The sequence below is a fragment of the Hirundo rustica genome, chromosome Z (genome assembly GCF_015227805.2).
Source record: "Hirundo rustica isolate bHirRus1 chromosome Z, bHirRus1.pri.v3, whole genome shotgun sequence".
NCBI classification, from domain to species: domain Eukaryota; kingdom Metazoa; phylum Chordata; class Aves; order Passeriformes; family Hirundinidae; genus Hirundo; species Hirundo rustica.
The window spans coordinates 57375816-57400360 of NC_053488.1; the positions used below are offsets into that span (position 1 = coordinate 57375816).

Consider the following 24545-nt stretch of genomic DNA (forward strand, 5'->3'; position numbering starts at 1 on the left):
ACTTCTCTGGGAATGTGTGTGCCATATCCAGAACAGTAAGAGCACTCAGTAGGAAAACACTTGGCTAGAACTAGCCTGCTGCAGGGGTCAACTAACTATTACTGTCAAGAAGTCCAGGGGGTTCAGTATCTGAATTTCAGCTTCCGAAAGCAGGAGCAATGACTGAAGCAGTAGGAAATCACCTGGAATGTGCAATATTCCTATAGAGGCTACAGGCTTAAGACTTCCATGGAATTTCAGAAATCCCATTAAGCAGTGTCCTTTCAAAGGGAAAGCTGAAGAGATGCAAGGGAGAAGCAAGTATTTGTAAGGAAATTACTGTGTCTAAACTGGAGTAAGATTGATTAACACTGAGTGCAGTAGAATTGCTTATTTGATTCATATTAACTTCATTTCCTCTCTTTTTCTTCCCGTTCAGGTCAATGACACCATGTTTTCCTTCAAGGATAATGGGATACTTATTGTTGTAGTTGATGCCTGCACTGGCACAGTGTTAGGAAACAAATTATTTTCTGGAGTAGACATTAGGCATGTAGATGGATATTTAAAATCTGGAATTCCACAAAGGTATGTGCAACTCATTTCCAGTATGTCCTGCAAGCTGTAGCTCTGCTCTCTGACAAGGATTTAAATAATGATGAATAGATAATGATATAAGAGCACTGAAAGTGAACAAAATATATGTCTAAGTTCAGGAAAAAGGAGAAACGTAGGAGCAATTTATTGGACAATGTAGCCTTATTTAAGGAAAGTAAGCAGATTTTGAACACCTAAATTTTTTCTGGTGTTGCCTTTTTCCTCAAAAATAATTTTCTTTAACACAACATCATGTAATAACACTGCTTTGCTTAAAACAAGAATAATTTTTTGTTTAATAAGGAAGTGGCAAGGACTATGTGAAAGATATCATACTGTTCTCTCCCTAAAGGGAGAAAATTTTTTATCACTAAACAAACAGTTAATGTCAGAAAATATTCAGCATATTAATTTTCTAATTTTGAACCAATATCTAAACTTGGGTTTTTTGATGCAAAATACTAAAAATACTAAATAGTAAACAAATGCAAAAATACTGAACTGTGTTTAAATTACACTTTCCATTTATTTTGAAGTTAAATTTAAAATCAGTTTAAACCCAAGAAATTCTAAGTACTGCTTTCAGAAAGATTTGACTGTTTCCATGTCAGAAGTACTCATAAGGAATTGGACTCTGGGTGCAGCTAGCTCTAAAGGCGTGTAGCAGAATATTAAAAGAAAAAAGTGTTTATAACAACTGCTGTGTCTGTGCTGTTCCTGTTGCAGGTCTATCATTCTGCTGAGCACAAGAGGTGATGTAGCAATTCCTAGTAATTTAGCTGAAGCCTTAATGTCCCTGGGGACAGCGAAACCACCTTATCTTCAGAGCCACGGTTGGTGGAAATGTTGCACGTTTCTTTGACACCCCTTTGGTCTTTGTGTTATGTTGGCATGGTGGATTTCTCACGGGGTGTGTGAGAAGGATGCAGCTGGTGGAGTGTGGTTTCCAGTTTGCACTGGTGTGGCTGCTGTGTGTCAGCTCTTGTTGAGAGGGGAGTTGGGCAGTTCTACAGCAGATGGGGCAGAAAACCCCTTTATCCCATTATGTGAAGCTTGTTGCAAACAGAGAGGTAACTAGCAGTTCTTTGTGCCTGTGGATCACACAAAAAGAGTCCCCGGCTTTTTTTCCTAAGGCCTGCATTTTGTGCCTCACCCAGCAAATCGATCTTTAAGCAGTCTTTTGTGCCTGCCTAGTAATTCCTATTCTAAAGTAACTTGAAACTAGAAATGAGAAGCTATTGGTATTTTGAGGGATGATGAATTTATAGGCCACATGGGGTAGCTCTCACCTGTTCAGAGGGATGGCACAAGTTGTGGTTGAGAAAGCAGGTTTTATAACTGTCCAATTAGCTGTGTTTTCAAATTAAGATTTCAGGGTGTTTAATGCTGAGTATTGAGAAAGGAAATTGCAAATCATTATTTGCTTTGTGGTGCATGTAAAGCTGAGAGTGGATTGATGTCCTGAATAATATGGGGGAAGGAATTTTTGGGGAGCACGCCTTTTCCTACCTAACTAGTCCTGTATTATGCTGCAATGAGCTTGGCTGGTTTGGTAATACTGAGCTTTTTCTGTCACAGGAAGCTTGGCCTTTCTGGGCTTCAGAGGAAACATTAAGCCATCCTGGATTAAGCTGTTTACCAGTCCTGCTGGGCATGGGCTTGTTCAGATAGAAAAGTATATCCCTCTGCAACTGGAAGAGTATGGCTGTGCCAGAGCAGTTAAAAGCCGTCGGAAAGACCTTGAGCTTCTGAAGAAGGCTGCACGATCTCATTAAAGACTAAGATGTACATAAAATCTGGGGAAAAAATGTGAACTAACTTATTTTTTAATTTATGGCATTTTAAACTATATTGTTATCCAAGTAAATCATGTTATTGTCTGACAGATGTTTGCCAGCATTGACTGCTTGAATGCCAATCTGTGCACCTTCTAGTTGTACAAAATATTAAAAAAATTATTAGTATTTGTATAAACAGGTTTCAGAGATTTTTCAGATGTTTGTATTTACTGTAAACAAGTTCCTTCTGTTTAATACTCCTTTTGTATGTAAGAGAGTATTCATAAAAGCCTTAAGTTTTTAGTAACAGGTGTTGGAGTGCATTTTGGGTTACTTGAAAGATCAACATCAATGTCTTCAAGCTGTTTACAGCTTGAATTGGTCATTATAACTTGAGCATTTTTCCCTCAGCTGTTTCTGTGTTTCCTTGGGTGTTTATTTATAAGTCAGCTCAGTTACATTCTCAGTCTGCTATCCAATGTGTTAAAACCTGGTTTCCCCTATGCATGCAGCTGTCTCAAGGGATTTCAACTGCAGTAAAAATTGCTTTCCTGTGTGAAAGATGGAGGGAGGAATTCAAAGATCCATCCTGGGTCTGGGTGAGGATTGTGTACCATTCAGCAGAATTTTACAAGGCTATTTGTACAAGCGTGAAATGCAGAGCAGGAAATTACTCTTGTTCTTTAGGATCACTGTTTATTTTTCCCTCTGAATGCACAGGTGTGTCTGTAAGAGTTACTTTAATAAACAGTCTAGAAGTTAAGGCTGCAGTCTTGAGTACAGTCTGACTTCAGCTTAGTCTTTTAAAGCTTTTAGCCAGAAGAGCAAAGCTGAGATACTGTTATTCTCAATTTGTTAGGAAATTAGGCTTCTATTCTTGCAGTGGTGGGTTTTTTGTGTTGTTCTGTTTTTTTGTTGTTGTTTTGGGGATTTGTTTTGTTGGTTGGTTTGGTTTGGGTTGTTTTGGTTTATTTGTTTTTCTTTAATTATTTTTAAGGCTATCTCAGCTTTAACTTCTAAGTGAATGGAAAGTGCTCTCAGTTCATTGAGTCATACCTTCTGCCTTAACTTTGATTCCTTTAGTATACTCATGTTGTTAATTCCTATGACTTTATATTAGGTCCGTTGATTTCATCTGGTTTTGTCAAAATTATTAGGCTCTGCCAATAGTGTGAAAATCATTTAGAACAGCAGCACAGCTGCCTTTTTCCAGGATCCTTGTCTTTGAAATTAGATTTCAGGGATTATAAAGATGCATTTCATAGTAGGGAACAAAAGGTGCCATAGGGCTAAAATGTAATCCTACTTCTAATAAAGCTGACGTATTTCCTTCTTCTTGTATATGTTCTCATTCATTCAAGCTGATATAATGCATCTACCATTCTGAGATGCTTTGTACTTTGAAATCAGAGTAGAGTGGCTGTTGGAAGTTAAATGTATGCCTGTCCTCTCCAAAGATGTTGAAAAATTGTGGGGATTTTTTTTGTGTGCTTTAAATGAGAGGAGGCACAATATCAAATGTATTGCTCTGTTCAATTAAAATATGCTACCTCAGTGCTACAATTAAACTGCCTGGTCTAGTGTAGTTTGGTCTAAGTGAGGACGGAGGGGGTTAGAAGTATGACATAAGAGTTGAAGTTAACAAATAGATGACTGATATTATTTTTATTGTAAAACCAAGCCAAATGGATAGTGTATTTTGCAGTTGTTCTGATGCACAGTTCTCTTGTAACATTTAAAAGAAAAGTCATTTTGTTAGGGGAAGCTGTGATAAATCTGTAAGACTAGCTGTAATGTTTGGTGTTATTAATGCAGGGCAGTGTGATTTAAATGCTCTGAGTGCAGTAGTGGTAGTGTTTGGGGATTAAAATGGCATTAAGACTTCCTCTATTCTGTGGGTTATTCTCAGCAGAAAAATAGTGGTGAGGTAGTGACCCTCAGGCTTGTGAAGTTGGCCATTATTTATGATATTCTGCTGTTCTAAGCGTCTTGTAAAAATTGTCCTTGGGAGTGTCAAGGGTATTCTGATATAGAGCTTACTGATGGAACAATTGGACCTGAAGTTAAAGTGTTTGTCTTTTGTGTAAATTTAAACACTTGTTAAATAGCATAAATAAATTTTTACATCTGACAAGGCAATAAAATTATGGGTGTCTTCTGTTCCTGTGTCAAGTAATTTTATAATGTCTGCTGTGTGAATAATACAAACTATCTTATTTCAGTTTACTTGTGAAGTCTGTGGAGTATATCCTACTCTTCAGTCAGAGACAAGTTAGCAACACTGTAAAGGAGACACTGATGGTGAGTGAAGTTCTGGGCCTGTCTTGAAAGCCAGGTATCTCGAAGCCTATCTGAGCTGCTGAGTGTACAGTCATTTCAGCTCAGGGGAGCAAGGAACAGCAGTGTTACTGACTCAGGCATCACATCCATGTTTTTAACTGCCTGGTGTGGGAGTTTAGAAGGTGAAGCCAGCTGTTCTCAGTGGTGCCCAGTGGCAGAGAAAAAGGGGCTGTGGGCACACATTGAAATGCAGCCAGTTCCACAAAATCAGAAGGAAAGTTTTTATTGAGTAAGTGGTCAAGCACCGGCTTCATTGCCAGAGTACCTGTGGAGTGTTTTTCTATGGAGGAGCAGTTTTAACTGACCCTGCTTTGGGACAGCAAGTGTCCTGGACCCTCTCCAGTGGTGATTGCCAGAAATGTGAAGTTGTAGTTGTGGGCAGTTAAAGCCACTGCTTTCACTAAGATTCTCTCTTCAAGTGCACCAGTTGCCACAGCCTGCATGGGCTGAGCCAGATATTTCTTGTGTCTGAAACTCAGTGAGTCCCCAAACCCATTCCAAAAGGCATTGTAATTGCTTCTTCAGGCTCAGGCTTTGTATACAAATAGACAGATTTCCATTTCTTGCTCAAATTATCTTGTCCTGCAGTAAAGAAATTTTTTAAAAACCAAGAAACAAAGTCCTTGGAGGCAATAGCAGATTAAATGTACTAGCAATAAGGCCGTCTCTCTGGCCAAAGGCACCACTGGAAATCCAGTATATGAGGGATGAGAAACCCATCCCCAAAGAGCCAGGATGATGGCAAGGACATGCTTAGGAAAACACAGACTTATTTTGTGTATTGTGGGACAGCAGTGTCAGCTGAGGCCCCAGATAACTTCTGACCCAGGCCATGGGTTTCCTGTTCAGGGCAAGTCCCATAATTTCCTCTGCTTCCCCTCAACTCCTTTTCACCTTATGTAGGAAGGATGTAGATCTAAGGATAGTCATCCAGCTCTGACTGAAAAGCTCAGCTGGGTTTGATGCTATCTTGGATCTGTAGCTGCACTTGTCAGTGAAGGTCTTAGTGTTTGTCATGGTTGTATTTGGTTAAGGTGCCAGAAAAGCAGTGACCTTTCTGCTTCAAAATGTGAGCTTTATCCAGTCATTATTTTTCTGTGTCTTCTGGTCATACTTGTTCTAGCACTTACGGGAAGGGTTTGACCCTTCCTAGGGTTCACAAACTTACTTTTCTTTCCTAATGCCTTCTATTTGCCCTGTGTCTTGGGCTAGTTAAAATTCCAAAATAATAATCAATATTGAAGTACATAAGGCCACCTCTGGCTTAAGAAAATTTATGAGCTTTTTAATTGTATAGATGGGGAATACTGCAATTTTGCAGATTAAATTTGTACTACCAATTGTAACTTGCTGAATTGAAAAAAAAGGCTTTTCTGGCCACTGACTTGCATGACTGGGTGTGATGGGACTGACAAGTCATAGAATTCCCCTTCTATTTTTTTTCCATGATGAAATTTGGCAGGGTAGGGAAAGTCATTTTTGGATGTAATAGGAACAATTTTAAACAGAGAAGAAACTACCATTACCTCACAGTACCTGAAGGTACAGGATTGCTGGAGGAGGACTTTTTAAGGGGCCTGTGGTGATAGGACAAGGGGGAATGGCTTCAAGTTGAAAGACTGTAGTTTTAGGTCAGATATTAGAAAGAAACTCTTCAGTGTGAAGGTGGTGAGGCACTGGAACAGAGAAGCTCTGGATGCCCATCCCTGGCAGTGTACAAGGCCAGGCTGGATGGGGCTGTGAGCAACCTGGTCTAGAGGGAGATGTCCCTGCCCATGGCAGGGCAGTTGGAACTGGATGACTATTAGGTCCCTTCCAACCCAAGCCATTCCATGAATCTATGAATTTTGGGAAAGGGCGATCTTGGGATCTTCTGAGATGAGCCTAGGCTTTTTGATACATCATCTTGTGCTTTTAAGCCATAATGAAAAAATTCAGAGAAACTTTTGCTTTTCTTGAAAGGCTTGTAGCTGTCACATTTGATACATTAGTGAGAAATTGGCTTGGTCAGATCAGAGAAATTTCAAAGTAATCAGTCTCTGTAAAGGTCCTCCCAAAAGGCGAACTTTTAAACTTTTTCTGTTGTGTTTACGAGTACTAAGCCGATTTAACTGCCTTGCCTGGAGAGTGAATTCTTTGTTTCGTCTTTTTCCAAGTTGAATAGGCTGACAGGTGAATGTTCTAACTTTTTTTCTTTTTTTCTTCTTTTCTTTTTTCTTTTTTTTTTTTTTTTTTTTAAAGAATTGTTCATATAACATACAAAAAACTGACTTTATATATAGTTTATTCTAAATGGAAAATAAAAACAAAGTTGCGTTTCAGGATTGTTTTGGTGTGTGCAATTATTTTAAGTAGAAAAGTTCATTGCTAGAACTGCTATAAGCAGCTGGAAACACAACGGTCTCTTTCCATGCAGCATTTCCAGTGACATTTTCAACAGATAGCCTAAAGTCAATTCAGGGTGTGTTTTGTGTAATTGGTAGCTTTTGGGGATGGATCTCAGATGATATAATCTTTTTAATATCTGTGAAGTTCATGAGCAGGAGATGGTTTATTCCATCTGTGGGGTGTGAACCATGATCTAATAGTTTTCCTTCAGCTCCAGTGCAAATGACTGGTGTATGTTCGTAGTAACAGCAAATAACACTATAGTTATTTGTGGTCTCATTTCTGCTTCTGGAAAATTACTCCATGATGAGCATCATTCAGTAGTATATATTGCAGTATATTTGGCTTTTTAATGTTTTTTAATAGTGTAATATAAATTTCCATATGCAGCATATGTTGGTTACATTCTTTTTAGTGTTCTTCTATTGCTATCAAGATTTTCTGTCCTTCACTAAAATTAAATACAAAGTGTTAGAAGATATTAGTATTGATAATCCAGTGAATCATAGCAGCATGATAGGATCACCACTGAGTTGATTCTGCTAGCCAGCAGACAAACATACAGTAAGAACTCATCATCAGGGTTTAATAGCTGAACATGGAAGAAAATGAAGATCTAATAAAAATTTTTTTACCGTCTCTATTTCCTGTAAGCTGTTCACACCTTTCTCTTTTTCTTTATAAGGACTCTCACCACTTTCCTCTTTGTCCTTAGGGGCTGGGATGATGCTCTGATTAAGTATCTTATTCCCACAGAATTTTCCATTTCTGATATTTCCAATGTTTTGCCACCTGCAGATTTGTCTAAGTAACTGTCAATCCTTCTTTTCCATTTAATCTATTTACAAAGTTTCTTAGAGAGTGGGTTGAACCTCCCCTGTTTTCCCACCCTTTTTGAATTTTGAATTTCAGCATGGAATTTGTCTCTTTGTGGTGGTGCATCTCTCCCGCTGCCTCCTCAAGCTGCACTGACTTCAGAAATGCTCATTGGGCCTTGGCCTTGATGTGGGAAATTACTGTGGCTAAAGCCAACTCTCTTGCAACCCTAAAAACAGTGGTGCCGAGTGAGACCCTTTGAACTCCCCTGGACCACTGCAGGGTGTGACCAGGAATCTTGCTTGGAGTGGGAGCCTTCCGGAGCCAGTGAAGGACACTTAGGGATCTCAGCAAATGCTGACCCCATCCTCGAGGCTCAACCTGTGGCCTATAGGGAAGGCATAGAGGCACCCCATGTGAGTACTTCACTGGCCTTTGTTTTTCAGAGATACATACCTTGTACATACTCCTCTGGGTCTGTGTGCATACAAGGGTGAATATGCTATGTTTAAGTCAGGCCATTGATTGAGTGCTGTTGAGTGCTGTCAGGTTTAAGTGATGTTAAACCCCTTAAGGCCTAAACCTTTGGTCGAGTCCAAGGCCCAGTTTGGCAAGGGCATCAGCTCTGAACCTTGTGATTGAATAGGAGAATTATCTCCCTTATTCTTTTTAATCCTTACCTTTTCCCATTCTTACCCTTTTCCCATCCCCAGCCTCTATATATATGTTTTTAAATCAATTTTATTTTTACACTGATTGATTCAGATTTTAGTCTGATTTTTCTGTGTGCTCTAACTGTCCAGTAAATAATAGCGTGAACTTCGCCAACAAACTTCTTTACGCTTTCACTTCTATGTTAAACCTGCTTCACCAGTACCTTTGCCAGTGATTCCTTGAGCAACCATTACACTCGTTCATGTCTCTATAAACAGAGTCATCACTCAAAATATTCTTTTTTCATAAAACTTTCTTCTCCTCGTCATTCACATTGTAGCAACAAGTTCAAAATCAAAGAGATGCATAGAAATATCTTTGGCAAATAGGCTTCAGGTGTGGGGACACTGTGTCACAGAATCACAGAATCAGTCCCTTGGAAGAGACGACAATAGATGATGTGGTCCACCCTCTCTGCTCAAGCAGGGTTGCTCTGGAGCATATGGCATTGTGTCCAGACAGTTCTAGAATATCTCAAATGAAGGAGATTCCACAACCTCTCAGCGTCAAACTGAAGAAATTAATAACACAGAACTTGTGTAAAAATGTTGATTTCCACTTCCTATTTTTGTGTACAGTGTTGCTTTCTCAACATCAAACAGGTCCTTTATAATCTGTCAGTTAGGGTGGGTTTGAATTCTTCCATAGGCATCACATTGAATGAGCCAGATTAAACACTTTGCAGTGCTGGTAATGGAATTAGACTGAGTGTCAATATGAAGCTTAGAAATGCTGATATCCCCTCTTTGTAGGAATAATTGGTGGTGGTTTTTTCTTATTCTTCAGCTTCCTTACTTTCACACTTCAATCACTGTGCACTCTTTACCCCTGACATCTCCCACCCTGGGCAGTCCTACACAAACAACCTTGCCGTTAGTAGTGGCATACAAGCTCAGTTTCCAAAATTAAGCTAATAAATAAAGTTCACACTGATACACATATGTTTAACAGTTATTGGTTATACAAGTAGAAGACAAGTGTCCTAAGTGAATTGCAATTTCTAGATTTATGTATCTTTAATACATTAAAGTGCGTAAATAAATCTATTACTCTATTTTCCAAAGAAGATCCTAAAAATTACAAAAATATTTTTGTGTGCAAACAGTTCCCCTGTTTGCCTGTGAAAGTCTGATCTGTGAAAGAGTAAATGATATTACAAATTGCTTAGAACTGAAGTTGTTAAGGAAGGTCACTGCTGGATCACCCCAGAGCACGAAGTCTGAATACAGAGCTTAACAGGGAAGCAGATGTTCTGTTATGAGCACAGTGTATGGTAAATTTGAGTAAAAGTCCTTCTTTCTCTCTCACAGGTGACTGTACATACATTATAACCATTATGTAAACTGACACCTACAGTTAACGAAATTCTGGTCATGAGTTTAAAAGACTCAAACACTCTGTAAACATTAAGAATTCTCAGAAATGTTATGCAAAATCTATGAAGCTGTGCAGAGACATGTCATTTGCTGGAATATACCTGCAAAATAAAAGTACAACGTGAGATGAAGTTTCTCACTAGACAGAGATGCAACAATATAGATACAGGCAAATCCTTGATCTCTAAAGACTGAAATTACCCTGGCCATTGTTGCAAATTTTTTTAAGCTTATTTTTGTTATTCAACAAATGCTCAACTTGTGAACAAGCTGTGTGAGGTTAAGGTCATAGGAACAAATGTTTGAATGCAAGTGTGCGGTTTTGTTCATAATTGTTGGAGAAGTAATTTGGCCATTTGTACCTAAAGTTTAATTCTTCTTTTCTTTTTGTAGTCCATTAATTCTTGCTTTAAAATTGTACTCCTTGCTTTAAATTCTACTCCTAAACCAGGTTCTTATATTGGACATGTGAACATTCTTCATAAAAAAAAAAAAAATGAACCCAACGGCATCCAGAGGCCCTATTGGTGAGATTTAGAGGAAAAAAAAAGCAAACAAAACCCACCTTTCTCCATGTAATGGGTAGCAAGGTGGGGGGGGGTGTGTGTGTGTGTGTGTTTTCACTGACTTTTCACAGATTTCTCAGGCCTTCCATGGCATTGATACATTTGCTGTAGTACGGCTTATTTTTCATGTGGCAGATAAGTTACAGGCATACAGTTGTACTTAATTTTTTGGGAGATAGGAAGCCAATTATGCTAATACCAAAAATATGCAATCCATGTAATAATCCAGTAGGAATGGGATATCCAGATCTTCAGGTCTGGTTCTGAAAGCCAATGCAGTAGTTATATTTAGAAATATTTTAATCTCCAGCAAAGTCACCAAAGCTCATCCCCAAAGTTTCTTTTACTGGGTGTGTAGAGACTGCCCCAGAGAACATGTGGGGGGATCACAGGATAGAGAAAGAGAGTTGCTTCATCATGGAAGAAAATTAGTTTAGGAAAGAAATGTCTGTAAATGTTGGCATGATTTTTTCTTTTTCAGATAAAGTATGTCACAAACAGGAATAGGTTCCTGTTCAGGAAACAGCTCTTCCGTAAAAAGGGCCAGGGAACAGAGTGTGTTAGGCCAAGACAGTGTCAGAGCAAGCAAAACAAGTACAGTGGCTACTGATTTCCTTCCTCTGTCATGCGTAATTCATTGCAGAACTGCAGAGAAGCAAATGCTCCAGCTTTCAACACAGTTATCACATCTGATTCAGAGAGAGTAATGTATGCTCTCATCCTAACAGATACTTAGATCGAAAGGCAACAGATATGGAAAAGCGAAGGGCGGCAGATGAATACGTTTGCCAGCAAAATAATTTTCTCAGGAATATTAGCAGAAAAAGGAAAGTTTTCTTCTGAAGGAAGTTTTTCCAGAAAAGATTGGCATCAGGCTATGAACCACTTTGACCAGTAGAATTTACATTTTTGTGCCTCCTGCAAGGTAATGCTTGTGAAGCAAGAAGTGCTATGATCTGCAAAACTAAAATTTACTCCTATTAATTTTACAAGCACTGCCATCAGATATAGAGAAAAAACCCTTCATGCACTGTGGTCTCATATTTGGAGAAACCGTAGGCAAACTCACAGAAGAGAAGTGTCACACCTGCCTGGCTGGAGCCAGCAGAGAGAGAGAGAAAGGATATGGCTGAATAGCTCAGAAATTCAGTTCAAAAGAAGCTGTAGCCAAGTGTTTCTGGAGTGAAACATTTTGAAATGAGGCTTTGAAACACAACTTTCCTTGAGCCATTCAGGAGTGTTAGCTAATGCATGGTATCTTGGACCCTGGGAGGCTTGTGATTGTTTGCAAAAGGTGTTTTTGGTGTGTCTCAGCTGCAGCTTGTAATGGTGAGGGATCCCTTGTTGGGATATTGGCAGCTCCAGCGTGCTTGTAGCCAGAAGAGGCAGTGCTAAATGGCAGGGATTGTGGATTGCTTTACCACTTGGCACCTGAACAGCAGATCCTGCAATTTCAGGAGATCTCCCTGTCAGGCAAAACAACAACAACTTGCCACCACATTAACTGGTTAAGATCAATTTGCTGTAATAAAAAAAAGAAAAAAAGGTCTCTTTAATTAATGGGTTAGTGTAAGTTTCTAAATTGAAATCCTGATGGAGGGAATTAGAATAACCTTTGAGTGAACTTAGCTGGAGCTATCATTTGAGCACCACAATAAGAAACATAAAGCGTGCATTGCCATGAGAGCAGATTAAAGAGTATCTTGGATGGGAGAACTGGGGAAATGAAGGAAGAATTAAAAGAAATAGTACAAGTTATTGAAGAAGAGATTTTTCTTGCCTCTTAGCTCCCACTCTGTAGGGGTTTTAGTACTAATTTTTTGTGGGAGGGAATGGTTTGGAGAAAAATAAACAAAGCAGACTTAAACTTAAAAATGAACAAAAATAGTTTTATTAACATATATTAAAAGAATGAGGAGGGAAGAAAAAATGAGAAAAAGAAAACAAACTAAAACAGAATGATACTTTAAAACACTTCTTTTCTCTTACAAACTATTAACTGTCTTATTGAACAACATAGAAAGACACAACTTAGGATTTTCAGTCAGTTTCACTATTTAGACATAACTACACATTATTTTAGGAGAAGTGTCCTTTTAAGATCTTTTATGAAGAGGTTTGCCACAAGACAAAATAGTCCAGTGCTCTCAATGTCACACATCTGCTGCCGCCCGGAGTTTTCGCAGACTGTGATGTTCTATCAGCGAAGCTTCTCAATGTATCTGGGGTATTATTTACGAATACTTCTTCTGATCTAAAACCATCTTTGTCTCAAAGGTTGAGAACCTCCCTTTGACCCAGGAGTGGGGGCTTTAAAGTTCCTAAATAAATCTCCATTACATCAGTCCTTAATTTTGATTAGAATAGCATTCTATCCAAATAATACTAAGATGCTGCAAAGAACAGTTCATGTCTTCATAATTTACCTTAGAGAAGTCTGGTTAAAAATATCCACTTCTTCAATCCTATTCCAATATTGTTAGTTCTTTCACTTCTCATCTAACTGACTTCATGCAGTGTCTGTTCTATGTACCCTTATGTTTTCTTTCTTCTTTCTCTCAAGGAAGAATTGTGCTTTAAAAGTTTCATGTTGCTAAGAAAGGGTTAAATCTGCAAAGGCCACGTGCACGAGCCGGGCTGCGGGGCTGAAGAAAAAATGCAAGGCCGTGCTGGTAAAGGAAGCTGGTAGATGTCCTTTTTTCCACCCCTCGGTCTCATCCAGGCCGGTCCAGCTCAGAGTTGTTACAGAGCTGCAGGCTCGCTTTCTCCGCTGCCAGCGGTGATTAAGCTGGGCCATGTTCTGGCCCCTTCTGCCGTGGTCTGAGCCCAGGGCCCCGCGCTGCCGAGCTGCAGCTGCCCCTCTCCCCTGCCCGCAGCAAGGGAAAGGGGCTCAGCCGGCCCGGGCTCTCTCTGTGCGGGCAGCAGCCCTCAGACACCCGGCCAGGCCCGGCCCCGCTGCCCAGAAGGGCAGCAAGGCCCGACCCGAGGCTGCCCGCCGCCTCCGATGTTACCTCATTGCTGATTTCTAAAGCGAGAGCGAGAGAGAGACTGATTTCCTGCAGTTAGTTTTTAAATGTACCCCCCAAAGTCGCATCGACAGTTCTCATTGGTCAACTTAGCTGTCAATATCCCAGCCTGCTTTCTGATAGGTCCTTGTCCTGCCCCCGACAACCCACTCTACGGTCAGGACAGGGAAAAACATTTCTCATTTCTCTATATCTAGAAAACAAAATTGTGCCAACCTATGACACACTCCAACCTGAGCATTAAACTGCAGATGTTACTCACAGAAAATTCCCAACATGTGTTCATCTTCAAACACAAACCTGAGAGCCGGCTGTTGGAGTAAAATCTGAAGCTGACTCAACCAGCAAAGATGTTCTCAGATAGCTCTGCCATAGCTCTCATGTCATTTTACATTGTAATTAAAAAACACAACAAAACCTCAGAAGCAGTTGCTCTTCTACAAAACGTGGCAACAATGTGCTGGAGATGGGAGAAATTGAACTTGGTTCAGAGGTGGGAGTCTGTTTTTCTCATCATGTTGTTTTTTTTTTTTTTTTTTTTTTTTCTTTTAAAGCTGCGCTTTCAGCAAACATTAGTGTGTGGGCTCTGAAGAGCAGAGATGCATGGCAATAAAGATAGCTTCTGCCTTTCAGTAGCAGATTGCAAGTACAGATGGAGATAGAGGACAGCAACTGCATGTCTTCTGCAACAATCTGCTTGTTTGATGCCAGCTAATAATTGCAACAGCAGCCGGCTCCAAACATGCTTGTAGCTAAGCCTGTGGAGTTGTTTGTTCCTAATCCATTGCCTACACATCTTCTTTAAATACTATGCAGGGGATTAGGCCCCATGCATTGCCCAGCACTCCATTATCAGGAGGGGCATCTGAGTCCTTTTTTCCTTGCTCATTACAGAGTCTTCCTTCCAGATAATTTTTTTTTTTTTTTTTTTTTTTTTTTTTTTTTTTTTTTTTTAAAGACATCTAATGTGTAAAGCTCACTAGTTGGCATTGGTTCAGACTTAAACATCTATTCGGTATTTTCTGTCTCCTGGTCTTAGCCATAATTTTTTGCTCAACCACTAAGAAAAAAAGGCTTAAGAAACCACCAGGAAACCTGGGCTGATCCAATGAGGATGTGTAGGGGTCAGGTGGGGACCCATCAGGTCACTGGAGTGGCCATCACAAAAGAGCTTCCATCCCAGCAGTGACAGTCCCTGGTGGTGGGAGTGTGACTCTCAGGGTCTTATGAATGGCTCTCTGTGGTTTTTGTTGTGGGTTATGTTGAACAGTTTTCGCAGCAGAGCAACAAAGTTGGAAACAAAATGTTTTCCAGCAACATTGCTGTGAAGGGAAAGCCTAGGGTCCCAAATATATACTTTTCAAAACTATTTTTATCATCCATATTCTATTAAGAATTATGTTATTCTTATGCCTGAGCTTAAAAAACTCTTATGTTTGAGTTTTTTAATGTTGTTTATTTTTGCATGTAGGGCTTTATATTTCAGCAGAGGGCACTGTGACCATACTTAGAATTCAATCCATTGATTGGGTCACATGAAAATAGAAATATATTATTCTGTTTTTCCTCAGTCCTCAAACCACTGGGCTATACATGTAGGATTTACTTATTCCCCAGTTTAATCACTGCCTCTTCATCATAGGTAAAAGACACAAAGCAAGTGAGAAAAACTACTTATTAAATTAATATATTTAAAGATAAAATAATCTCCTCATTTTTCTGTAGGGAAAAATTACCTAAGTAAAGGCTAGGATATTTTTCTTCTAGGGTACCATAGTTTCCCATGGTACAACAATGTACTGAGTAGTCATTTTAACAGTACAATGTAGGTATTTTAAGAAAGAATTTTCAGAAGCTAGTGTATCAGAAGATATGAACACAAAGGGCAAAGCCACCAAAACCAGCAGTTTGTTCCTGCTGTAGCCCAAGGTACACTGGCCACTGCAATTCCAGCACCTCCAGCACCTCCAGCTGCCAGGCTGCCCCTGCTCTGTCAAGTGCTGTGAGCTGAGCAGCTCCTGTGTGATTAGGAAGCAAAGGTGTTGCGATCATTGCACTTTGTCTGATCGTATTCTTTTAGCTGCTGCACAGAAAGTGCCAGTAAAAGGGCAGCAATAAAGATCTTTCATATGAGGCAGTTTAAGTAGCTGATAACATTCCCTAAGAGGTAAGTCAGTCAAATCTTTCAGGACTGTATGTGTATATTTGTATGAAAAAAATTAGGTCAGGATAACAAAAAGAAACTAATAGAGGCTAGTAGATCCATCCTTTATATTTTCTGCATTGAGTCACTATTGTCCGAAACTTACTTTTATTTAATGCTGTTTTATGCAGAAGTGATATTTGTATTTATCACACATCATACATGACTTGGCAGGGTTGCTTGGAGCTCTCTAGAGAGGAAATTTTATTCAAGACGTCTCCATTTGGTTTTGATGGTAGCATATGTCTGCAGAAAATCAAGTTGTTTTTTAAGAATGACCTTCTTTCCCTTCCTCTCTGGATTAAACATTATACTGTTGCAAAACAGAAACATGAGCACCTTGTGTTTTAGACCTCAGGTTTTAAACCTGAGTTCTGCAGGGTGCTGTGGTGCTAGACACCTATTAGTTTCTGTGGCACATGATCCACTCCATATGGTTGTCCTGCTGATGTTGGTTCTGATCCGTTATACAGGGCTTGTACAAAAAAAGACCTTGGGAAGTTTGGGAGAGACCTTGGGAGGCTCTTTGTGGTTTACAGCTGTCTGTGGTTTACAGCTGTCTAATGTCAGTACTGGGAAAAGGTAATACAGAAAGGGGGCTGTGTGGTAGAGCCCTGCCCTGCTGGAGTCATATGTCCTGAGAATTTCTTCTAGCCCATGGATGTACAATACACCTGACAAACACAATAGTTATGCGCTGTTTTTAGGCAAAATTTTATGGCATATTTGCCCACCACCTTGTTGACAGGTTGCCTTAACAAAAAGCTGTCAGCAGGATCGTTCTAAAGAGACAATTTTTTTTTCTTCAAAATGTACTAAATAACATATCTACCTGTTTGTAAAAGTCAAACAATGGTGACCTCTATCTAATTATTGTTCCTATTCCACCCACAGGAAGAGTTGCAGTAGTACAGTTTGTCTGAAATTTTTTATGTCCTTGATTTAGGGGTAAACATGACAGCTGAGATTAACAGGATGCTCGGTGACAATGTGAGAACAATGCCTGGTTTTTTTACTTGCGCTTTTCATTTGACATGTTACCGCCCTTGTTGCTTTCAGAAGATTGATGGATTTTACTGTGTGACTCTGTTTGTCCCCCACTGCCCAACAGAAGTAACCTCTGTGGCATTCTGCCCTGCATGGCCAAACCAAGCAATTTTAAAAATATACTTACCCCCATTTGTGATTCTAAATTGTGCCATTCACATTGTGTTTGAAAGCCTCTCTCTGGTATCTTCTTGTGAAACTATAGGTAGTACAGGTCTCTAAGAATGTAGTGTTGCCTTTTTATACTGACATTTATAATATAGCTGCCACTTCCTATTCATTCTTTTTTGTCTTATAAAATACAAAAAGAGATCCTAAGCTGCTTTATACTTGTCACCCCCAGGCTTGTATAAAATAGAAAGCATGGGAAGTAAGGTAGAATGTTTAACTTTTTCAGATTTTTTTTTTAATTATTTAACATTATGGGGGAAGAAGGAGGAAAAGAGATGCACTCTATATTTGTGCTCGAAAAGAAACAGTTGATGACCAGAGTGATGAGAACAAACCATGGTATGACTGGCATAAACACTTCTCTTCATGTGAAGATGGACTTTATGTAGCCATGTAGTCATTTATATCTATGGATTTGAACAAAAAAACCAAAACTGAACAAAAATTTTAATTGAATTTTAGTAATTTGGAGCACATCCATTGCAACAGAAATTAGTTAGAACTCCAGTCTGACAGTTAATGAAATGTAAATAGCAGTTCAGTTTTGTAAGGTCATCCCCTTGTATTTCTTGTGGATAAAAATGCAAATTGCCCCCATGAAAGCCCAGCTGAGCCCTGTCAGGCTGCAGTAGACCACTGCAGGGAAAAAAAAGGGTTTGCTATAGTTGCATTTCGTGGAGGTGCATCTTAGATGATGAGCTGGTCTGAGAGGGAACAATACTGGAGATGAGAGGAGACATGGGAAATACATGTGCAGGTTTGAGTGGCCCCATCAGCCACAGAAGCAATTGGGGGGCTGTAAGCAGGAGTGGGGCAAACAGCATTGCTCACAGTGGCCATGGCTGGTGGAATTGGTTCCCAGAGGCAGAGCGGGATCTCCAGGTACCCCCAGGGTGGGAGTGCCCTGTGGCCTAGCAGATTTCTGAGAGTCACCCTCATCTACACACTTGTGGCCCACTTCTGCCGTGGCCATTGGTAGACAAAGGAGATCCTGCAGGGCAGAAGAGAGGGCAGGGAGACTAAGGTGGGGATGTCAGGATATGAAATATGATCTGGCTCATTTGTTCCCCATCAGGTGCTTTCCTCTGCCCATTTCCATCATTTCCTTACATACTCCTTCTTTCAGGGTGGCTTCTCTCCTCGTGTCCATATCAATTGTGCTAGTTAGACTGGTGACTCTGCATAAACTATTTAACTTAAACCATCAAACCTATTTGATTCTTGTGGTGGTGTGTGATTTGTTTTATTTGTTTTATGTAAATTTATACAGATCTTATGTAGTGGTTCGTTCGATGTACCCCCCTGTTTCTGTAATGGTTCTGACTTATTTACTGCTAAGTGACCCCTGTTTGTTATATGTCAATCAACCCTTCCCCCTTGATCCCAGTTGTCAATCCCCTCTCTCCCCCCTTGGGCGCCCTGTCTATCACTCCAGGACCCTTCCCTGGCTTCTAGAAAGCTCCAGGAAGGGCGTCGAGTGATAGGCTGGGGCCCTGGAAATCCCCTCCCATCATTTTGTGGTTGGTTCCTGGTTTTATGGTTCACACCCCCGGTTACCCCCTCAGTTTCTCTGACTGGCTGAATGGTTGTCGCCACCCCTGTTTCCACCCCACCTTAAAAGCTCTTGCACGCCTGCTCTCGGGGTCTCTCCTGGGCAGCAGGTTACAGAGTGCAGAGCTCCGCGCTCCCTCTGTCTCAATAAACCTACGTTACACCCTGCTCAGAGGAGTCCGCCTTTCATTCAGCTGCCACGGTTGCTTGCTCCATCCACGTGCCCGTCGCTGGTGGTGGGATCCAAGTTCCCACAGGGAGGAGGTGGCTCGCCCTGCCTGCCGCCCCGACCCTGCCACGTTGCCGCAGTGAGACACACTGAGCTAGCCTGTGGCTGCGCTGGTCAGCGCAAACTGGACACTGCGACAGACTCTTGCCGTGCAAATGATTTAAAAGGCTCCATTCTGAGCTTAATGCTCTTCCCTTCAGAAATATTGCTGACTCTCTGAGCACGGTTTTGATTTAAAAGGGATACTAGGTAAAAGCATGTTACTAGATTGTATTATTAATTTCATAATCAATTTACTTAATTTAGATCTGATACCTGTGAATATGATTTCTTGCCTCACATTTAACATTGGCTGTGGTATCTCATTTTAATTTGTGCACAAATCCAGCAATTTTTGCTGAATTCATTCTGGTCTTCTCCATCTTCCAGTCTTTGATGTGGATTTTTTGTTAGCACTCTCAGCACTGGTTTTTTTGTTGCAAATTTTTGTAATGTCTGATGCTGTGTACACACATCTGATCTAGTTGTTATGAGCTCTCAGGATGACCACACATACATTTCACTGTGTCATAAAAAGGGAGGTAGCTGAAAATTACATTCCTGTTTTCTTTATGCTGGAGTGCTAGTAAATGTTGTCAGGCCCTGGATGTTGATTCGTATGACTTGATTCTCCAAGAGGACTTTTGCTTCTCTGAGTCTAAGCCGGTTACAAAGGCAATCAAATTTTAATGAAAATTTGTTGAGATGGATATTGGCTGAAGAGAAGAATTGTCTTTGTGCTTAGGCTTGGAAACTTTGACCTGAAAAGGGTGGTGTGGTAAGGAGAGTAAAATCTTGAGACATCCCAAGAGCAGCTGCCTATGAATGTATGTCATTCAAACCCACCAGTTTACAATCTAAGCACATGTTTAGCCCAGCAGGCAACCCTGTATTATAAACGCTCTCAAACACAGCTGAGAGCCAAGAGCAGCAGACTATGTTTACCTCAAGACCCAGCTTTGATGCCCTGCAATGCTGATGGCATGAAAATCTCCAGGCGTATTCACAGAGAATCATGGAATCACAGACCATCTCAGGTTGTATGGGACCCATAAGGCTCATTGAGTCCTACTGCCTGGTCCTCAGGGAAATACCTAAAACTAAACCATACGCTTCAGAGCATCCAAGTGCTCCTTGAACTCTGTTAGGCTTGGTGCTGGGACCACTTCCCTGGGGAGCCTGTTCCAGTGACCCTGGTTAGTACTATCAGGATCTGATGAAGATATTACATTTTGCAAAAACTTTTTGGTGGAAAAAGCATCCATTTTGACATATACTGCTTTGTAACAGCTTTATTTCTCAGTTAGTTGTTCTTGCTTTGCAATTGGTGTTTCTATGTTCCAGCAAAAATTATGATGGCTACTTTTGCCAGGAGAAAACTGTTAGACAAGTAGTTATTACAATACAAATATTATAAAACATGTTATTTTCTGCAGTTCGGATACTGAGGTACTCTCCATAAGACATAGTAAAAATGAAAGCAGACAGATAGATATATGAAGATACAAACACTTGTCAGGATCCTGGTGGTAACTTTTGCTCTCAGTCCTCACATTCAGCATATATCACAGTAGCTCTTTTGGGGTCTCATTTACTCTATTTTAAGACTCATTGGATTAATGAAATTATCTTTTGTACATGGGATATAATGACATGAAAGGTTTTGTATCTATAAACTCCAGTTTCAGTCTTTTGTTGGTGCAGAAGGCTCTTCTCTGTTAAGCTCAATCCTCATGCATCACATATAATGCTGATGAGAAGACTTCCTTTCCTGAAAATAGATTTTTCTGTCAAATCACTCTGCATCAAGTAAATATATCTTGAATGGAGATTTTGGGGAAAAAATATTTTGATGAAAGATTTATTTTTTTCATCAGCTATGTTCAAGCTGGTCAAGTTAACCAGGCACGTCACTATTCCATTGCCTTTGTTTGTGTTGGACTTCATAAGTAAATTAATTTTTCTTATGACTTATTTCTGGGGAACTTATGGAGCAAATATATTTTCCTTTTTTCCTTCTTCCTTTTTATTCTTGTCTCTCAATTTTCCATTATTTTTCTATTGTTCTTCCTTTCTCCTTGCTTGCAAAAGTGGCACAAAATAGACTTATACTGCAGAGTGCACTCTATACCTAAAATCCACCCTACCAACAAAATTATAGGATTGCTAATTGCGCTGGTATTATTGGTAATAGACAAGCCTTGCAAAGAGCAGTATCAGCAGCCCTCACATACTAGGATTTTTCTAATCAGGTTATCTAACCTAATCAGCTGCAGAAAGATACGAAACCGCTGCTCTGATATTTGAATAAGAAAAGGGGAATGATGATGCTCCAGGCAGAGGGGTTTAAAGGCTGACTGCCCTTTGCTCTTCACCAATTTCCATAGATGACCGTCAGACAGCCCTGTGGGTTGTACTGGCAGTGACTCTATAACCATCTTCTTTTCCTTCTGACATGGGTGTCATGCTGCTGCTCAGCTCCTTGGATGCTCCACCTGCAGCCCCACTGCTGCTTTCTGCTCACAGCTCTGTACCCATTGACCCAGGCTGTGGGGGACAGTGTTTCCCAGGGGCTCCAGTGCAGTATTTCACCTGTATTGTGGCCACACTGCTGTTGCTATGCTGTAGGTCTCACGGCCTTCCCCATAACTAGCCCTGTGCTGTTGTTACAGCAGATTCTCCTGGGATGCAGTTGCCAGTGGGATGAGATTCATTCCTCCATCTCCCTATCCCGCAGCTGCTGCTCTAGCTTTCATTTGGAGACCCAGGGGATCTAGTAACACACCAGCACAAAGCTCAACAGAGCTCTGCCAGATGTCCTTGTGGCCCATATATTCTGCCTTCTTGGTGTCCGATATGTTTGATACATCCTTCTTTTTAAGCTTTGTTAACTCCCACCTAGGTCTGAGATCATTGAAACATGTCAAGCCCTAAACTTTAACAAAGTGATTCTACCAAAACGTAATTTATCTTTCGAATATTTGGACATCAAAAGCACCGCCAGCCAGCAGAGACTTCAAACAGGCCCTGATGAAAACCTGTTGTGTCAGTACAGGAAAAAGCTTTGAGGTAATTTACCTACTGCACGAGGGAGGGAGGAAAGACACCAACACTTGGGAGGATGTTCCTCTGAGGCCATCACAACACTTTTGCTCCCTGGCCCCCCCTGCTCCCTTTTTTTGCCTAGTTTTCCTTTGAAAGTAATTTTGACCATTAAAATCAGTAAATGTCACCAGCTACAGACCCTGCCAACATGCTTTAATGCATGGAAATCCGTTTGAAGACTTTTTGTATAGCAACTTTTTCCCACTACTGTGAATTGTTGTGAAGAGGTTTTTCTCGACTACTTTGTGAGTGGTTTTTACTTAAATGTTATCATTGTTATAAATATAGTATATTCATATGGCATGCTTTTGCTGTGCCTGCAAAAGAAATACAGATTTTTGGAGCAAAACAAGGTGCATCCATTGGAAATCTGCAACATTCAAATTTGTTGTCTAGTTAAATTACACACTGGGCTGCTGCCCCTACTAGCTAGATTTAACAGGTTTTTGCTTTGTAGCAATGCTTCTGCTCTTTTTCGTAGGAGGTGCAGCTATCTTATTCACTCCTATGTGTTTCCTTCCTATCTATTAGAGTGCTTTAACAATTAGTACTTTAATCTATGCTAGTGAAACCTTTTCTATTCTATAATAAAAAGAGTAATTTTGTTTAAATTTTGCTAGGTTAATCTTCATTTGTTGCAGTGTAGAAACCTGTTTTATATAAAAGAAAATTTACACACAGAAACATAGATATGTGTCTGACTCTTCAGACTTTTTTCCTCAGGTACTACTATGCATCTTAAAAGTTCTGCAGTGCAGCTAGAGAAACCCTTTGAAAATTTTGCACCTTGACAGGAACTATTGAACTATAATTCTAGATAACCTGAACATGTTTACATTGCAGGATGCTTAAACTGCCCAGCTCACTGCAGTCTTCTAATTTGGTCTGAGATGTATTTTAAAAATTAATACTATAATTTGAGTTTTGGGGTGAAGACAAAAGTGTAACATACACATGATAGTCTCCATTTGTTCTGATTGGAAGGTAGACTTAAAACTTTACCTCAGGAAGAACATCAGGCAGCAGGAACATGGATGGCTTCAAAGATGGAAGCATAAATCAAAATTTCCCAATTTTTTCTAGTAATTTTAAATATCAGGAATTGCCGCCTTGCACATGGCTGTTAGAAATTTTCATTCTAATTAAAGTCATGAGGTTTTTAGGTATCACTAATTTTTATGTGGACCCAAACCTTGATTATATGGTGAAAGATCCATGCATAAATATTTCATGCGTAAACATTAAATCAGAGTTATATTGACGGTCCAATCCCTCCAGGGATAGACTTTCTCTGTTTGGATTATTTTTCCATCTCTTTTAAAGTAGTTTAAAATCTTCTGGAAAGCTTCATGTACTCTTTCACAATCAGCATCCACTGCCTTGTTCTAATCTTACCACAGTATGCCAATAATCACAGCTGCATCATATGCACAAGAAAGTTTTGGTTTCCTGAAGATATCAACCACTAGAAAGTAGATAGTGGAAATGAAGCAGCTATAATAGTCTAGGTTCAGGAGTGGAGCGAAGTTCATGGAGAATGGTGAATAGTTTTGGGGAAGGGAGAGCATAAACCATGAGGAACACAACTTCCTTGGGAGTTAAGGTGAGAGCAGAAGGTGTTTGCTGTCTTTCAAGAAATCTTTGTTACCTGGAGATGGAAATTTCTCTTCCTCCCAAGATACTCTTTGAATAAAAAAGCATGTGCTGGATTTCCTTGGGAGGGAATGAGAGGCCTTGTGGTGCAGTCTGCACATCTTCAAACTCCACCTCTTCCATCACTTTGCTCATACCCTCTTATGATGGTTTGTTTTCTGCAGAGCTCCAAAGGTTTGATTTGACTTCCTGTCTTCATAGTCTGGCTTTTTCATGTGACATGCTTGTTTCAATTTTTTATCTCTGTTTGGATGTTTCATTAGCCATCTTAGGCAATTGTATGGATGGGAGAAGAAGGGATCTACAGTTGTGGGGAAAAAAAGTTGGCATTTTGAAAATAAATGAAGTGTAAAATAGATACATCTTAAGACAAATGTCTGGTATAATTCTTTATGCATTAATATTTCCAGATTGGTGACAATTATATATAGAATACTCTTTTGGGGACCCTTATTGTGAATCTAACTCTTTGTCCTCTTCTGTCAGCTGATTTTTGATGCAAATTAACTGTATTTTCAACATGTATGATCTAGTTTTCTCTTTTGGGGTTTTATTCTACATTATCTGCAGTGCCAGAAGCACCTCTCTCATGTGACTAGATGCTGGAGAAGGTTAAATCATTTCCAATCAATAATTAATCTTCAATTTTCTTTGATCATTTAATCAGCACAACCTGCAAATGCAAAACAAACTATGTAAATACTTGTATGCATAGCACGGTCATGACATAGTGGGTCTCTTATCATACTAGCAAGGTAGGAGTAGAGGGAAAAAAATGGGAGAGATACAGCATGGAACTCACAAACATTCTGGCATGATCTTAAATAAAAGAGTGATCTCCATGACCTTTATTGCATATATGCAGGGTGATTCAGATACCTTCTGCTCGATGACTGACTTTTCCAAGTCATAAAGTCCATAGTCATAAACTAGTGGCAGGGAAGGCTTTTAAAAATATACAAAATTG

The 24545-nt window shown here is 39.9% G+C and overlaps 1 protein-coding gene across 5 annotated transcripts in view; it reads left to right on the top strand.

Annotated features, from left to right (window-relative positions):
• The window catches only part of CEMIP2 (cell migration inducing hyaluronidase 2), a 51035-nt gene extending 46521 nt beyond the window's left edge, over window positions 1–4514 (top strand). For all 5 annotated transcript variants that reach the window (XM_040089757.2, XM_040089754.1, XM_040089759.2 and 2 more), the window contains exons 22-24: window positions 419–567; window positions 1303–1409; window positions 2155–4514. In XM_040089757.2, the coding sequence (XP_039945691.1) occupies window positions 419–567; window positions 1303–1409; window positions 2155–2351 (453 nt within the window). In that variant the 3' untranslated portion in view covers window positions 2352–4514. The remainder of the gene's footprint in view (window positions 1–418; window positions 568–1302; window positions 1410–2154) is intronic.
• Window positions 4515–24545: the final 20031 nt, after the last annotated feature.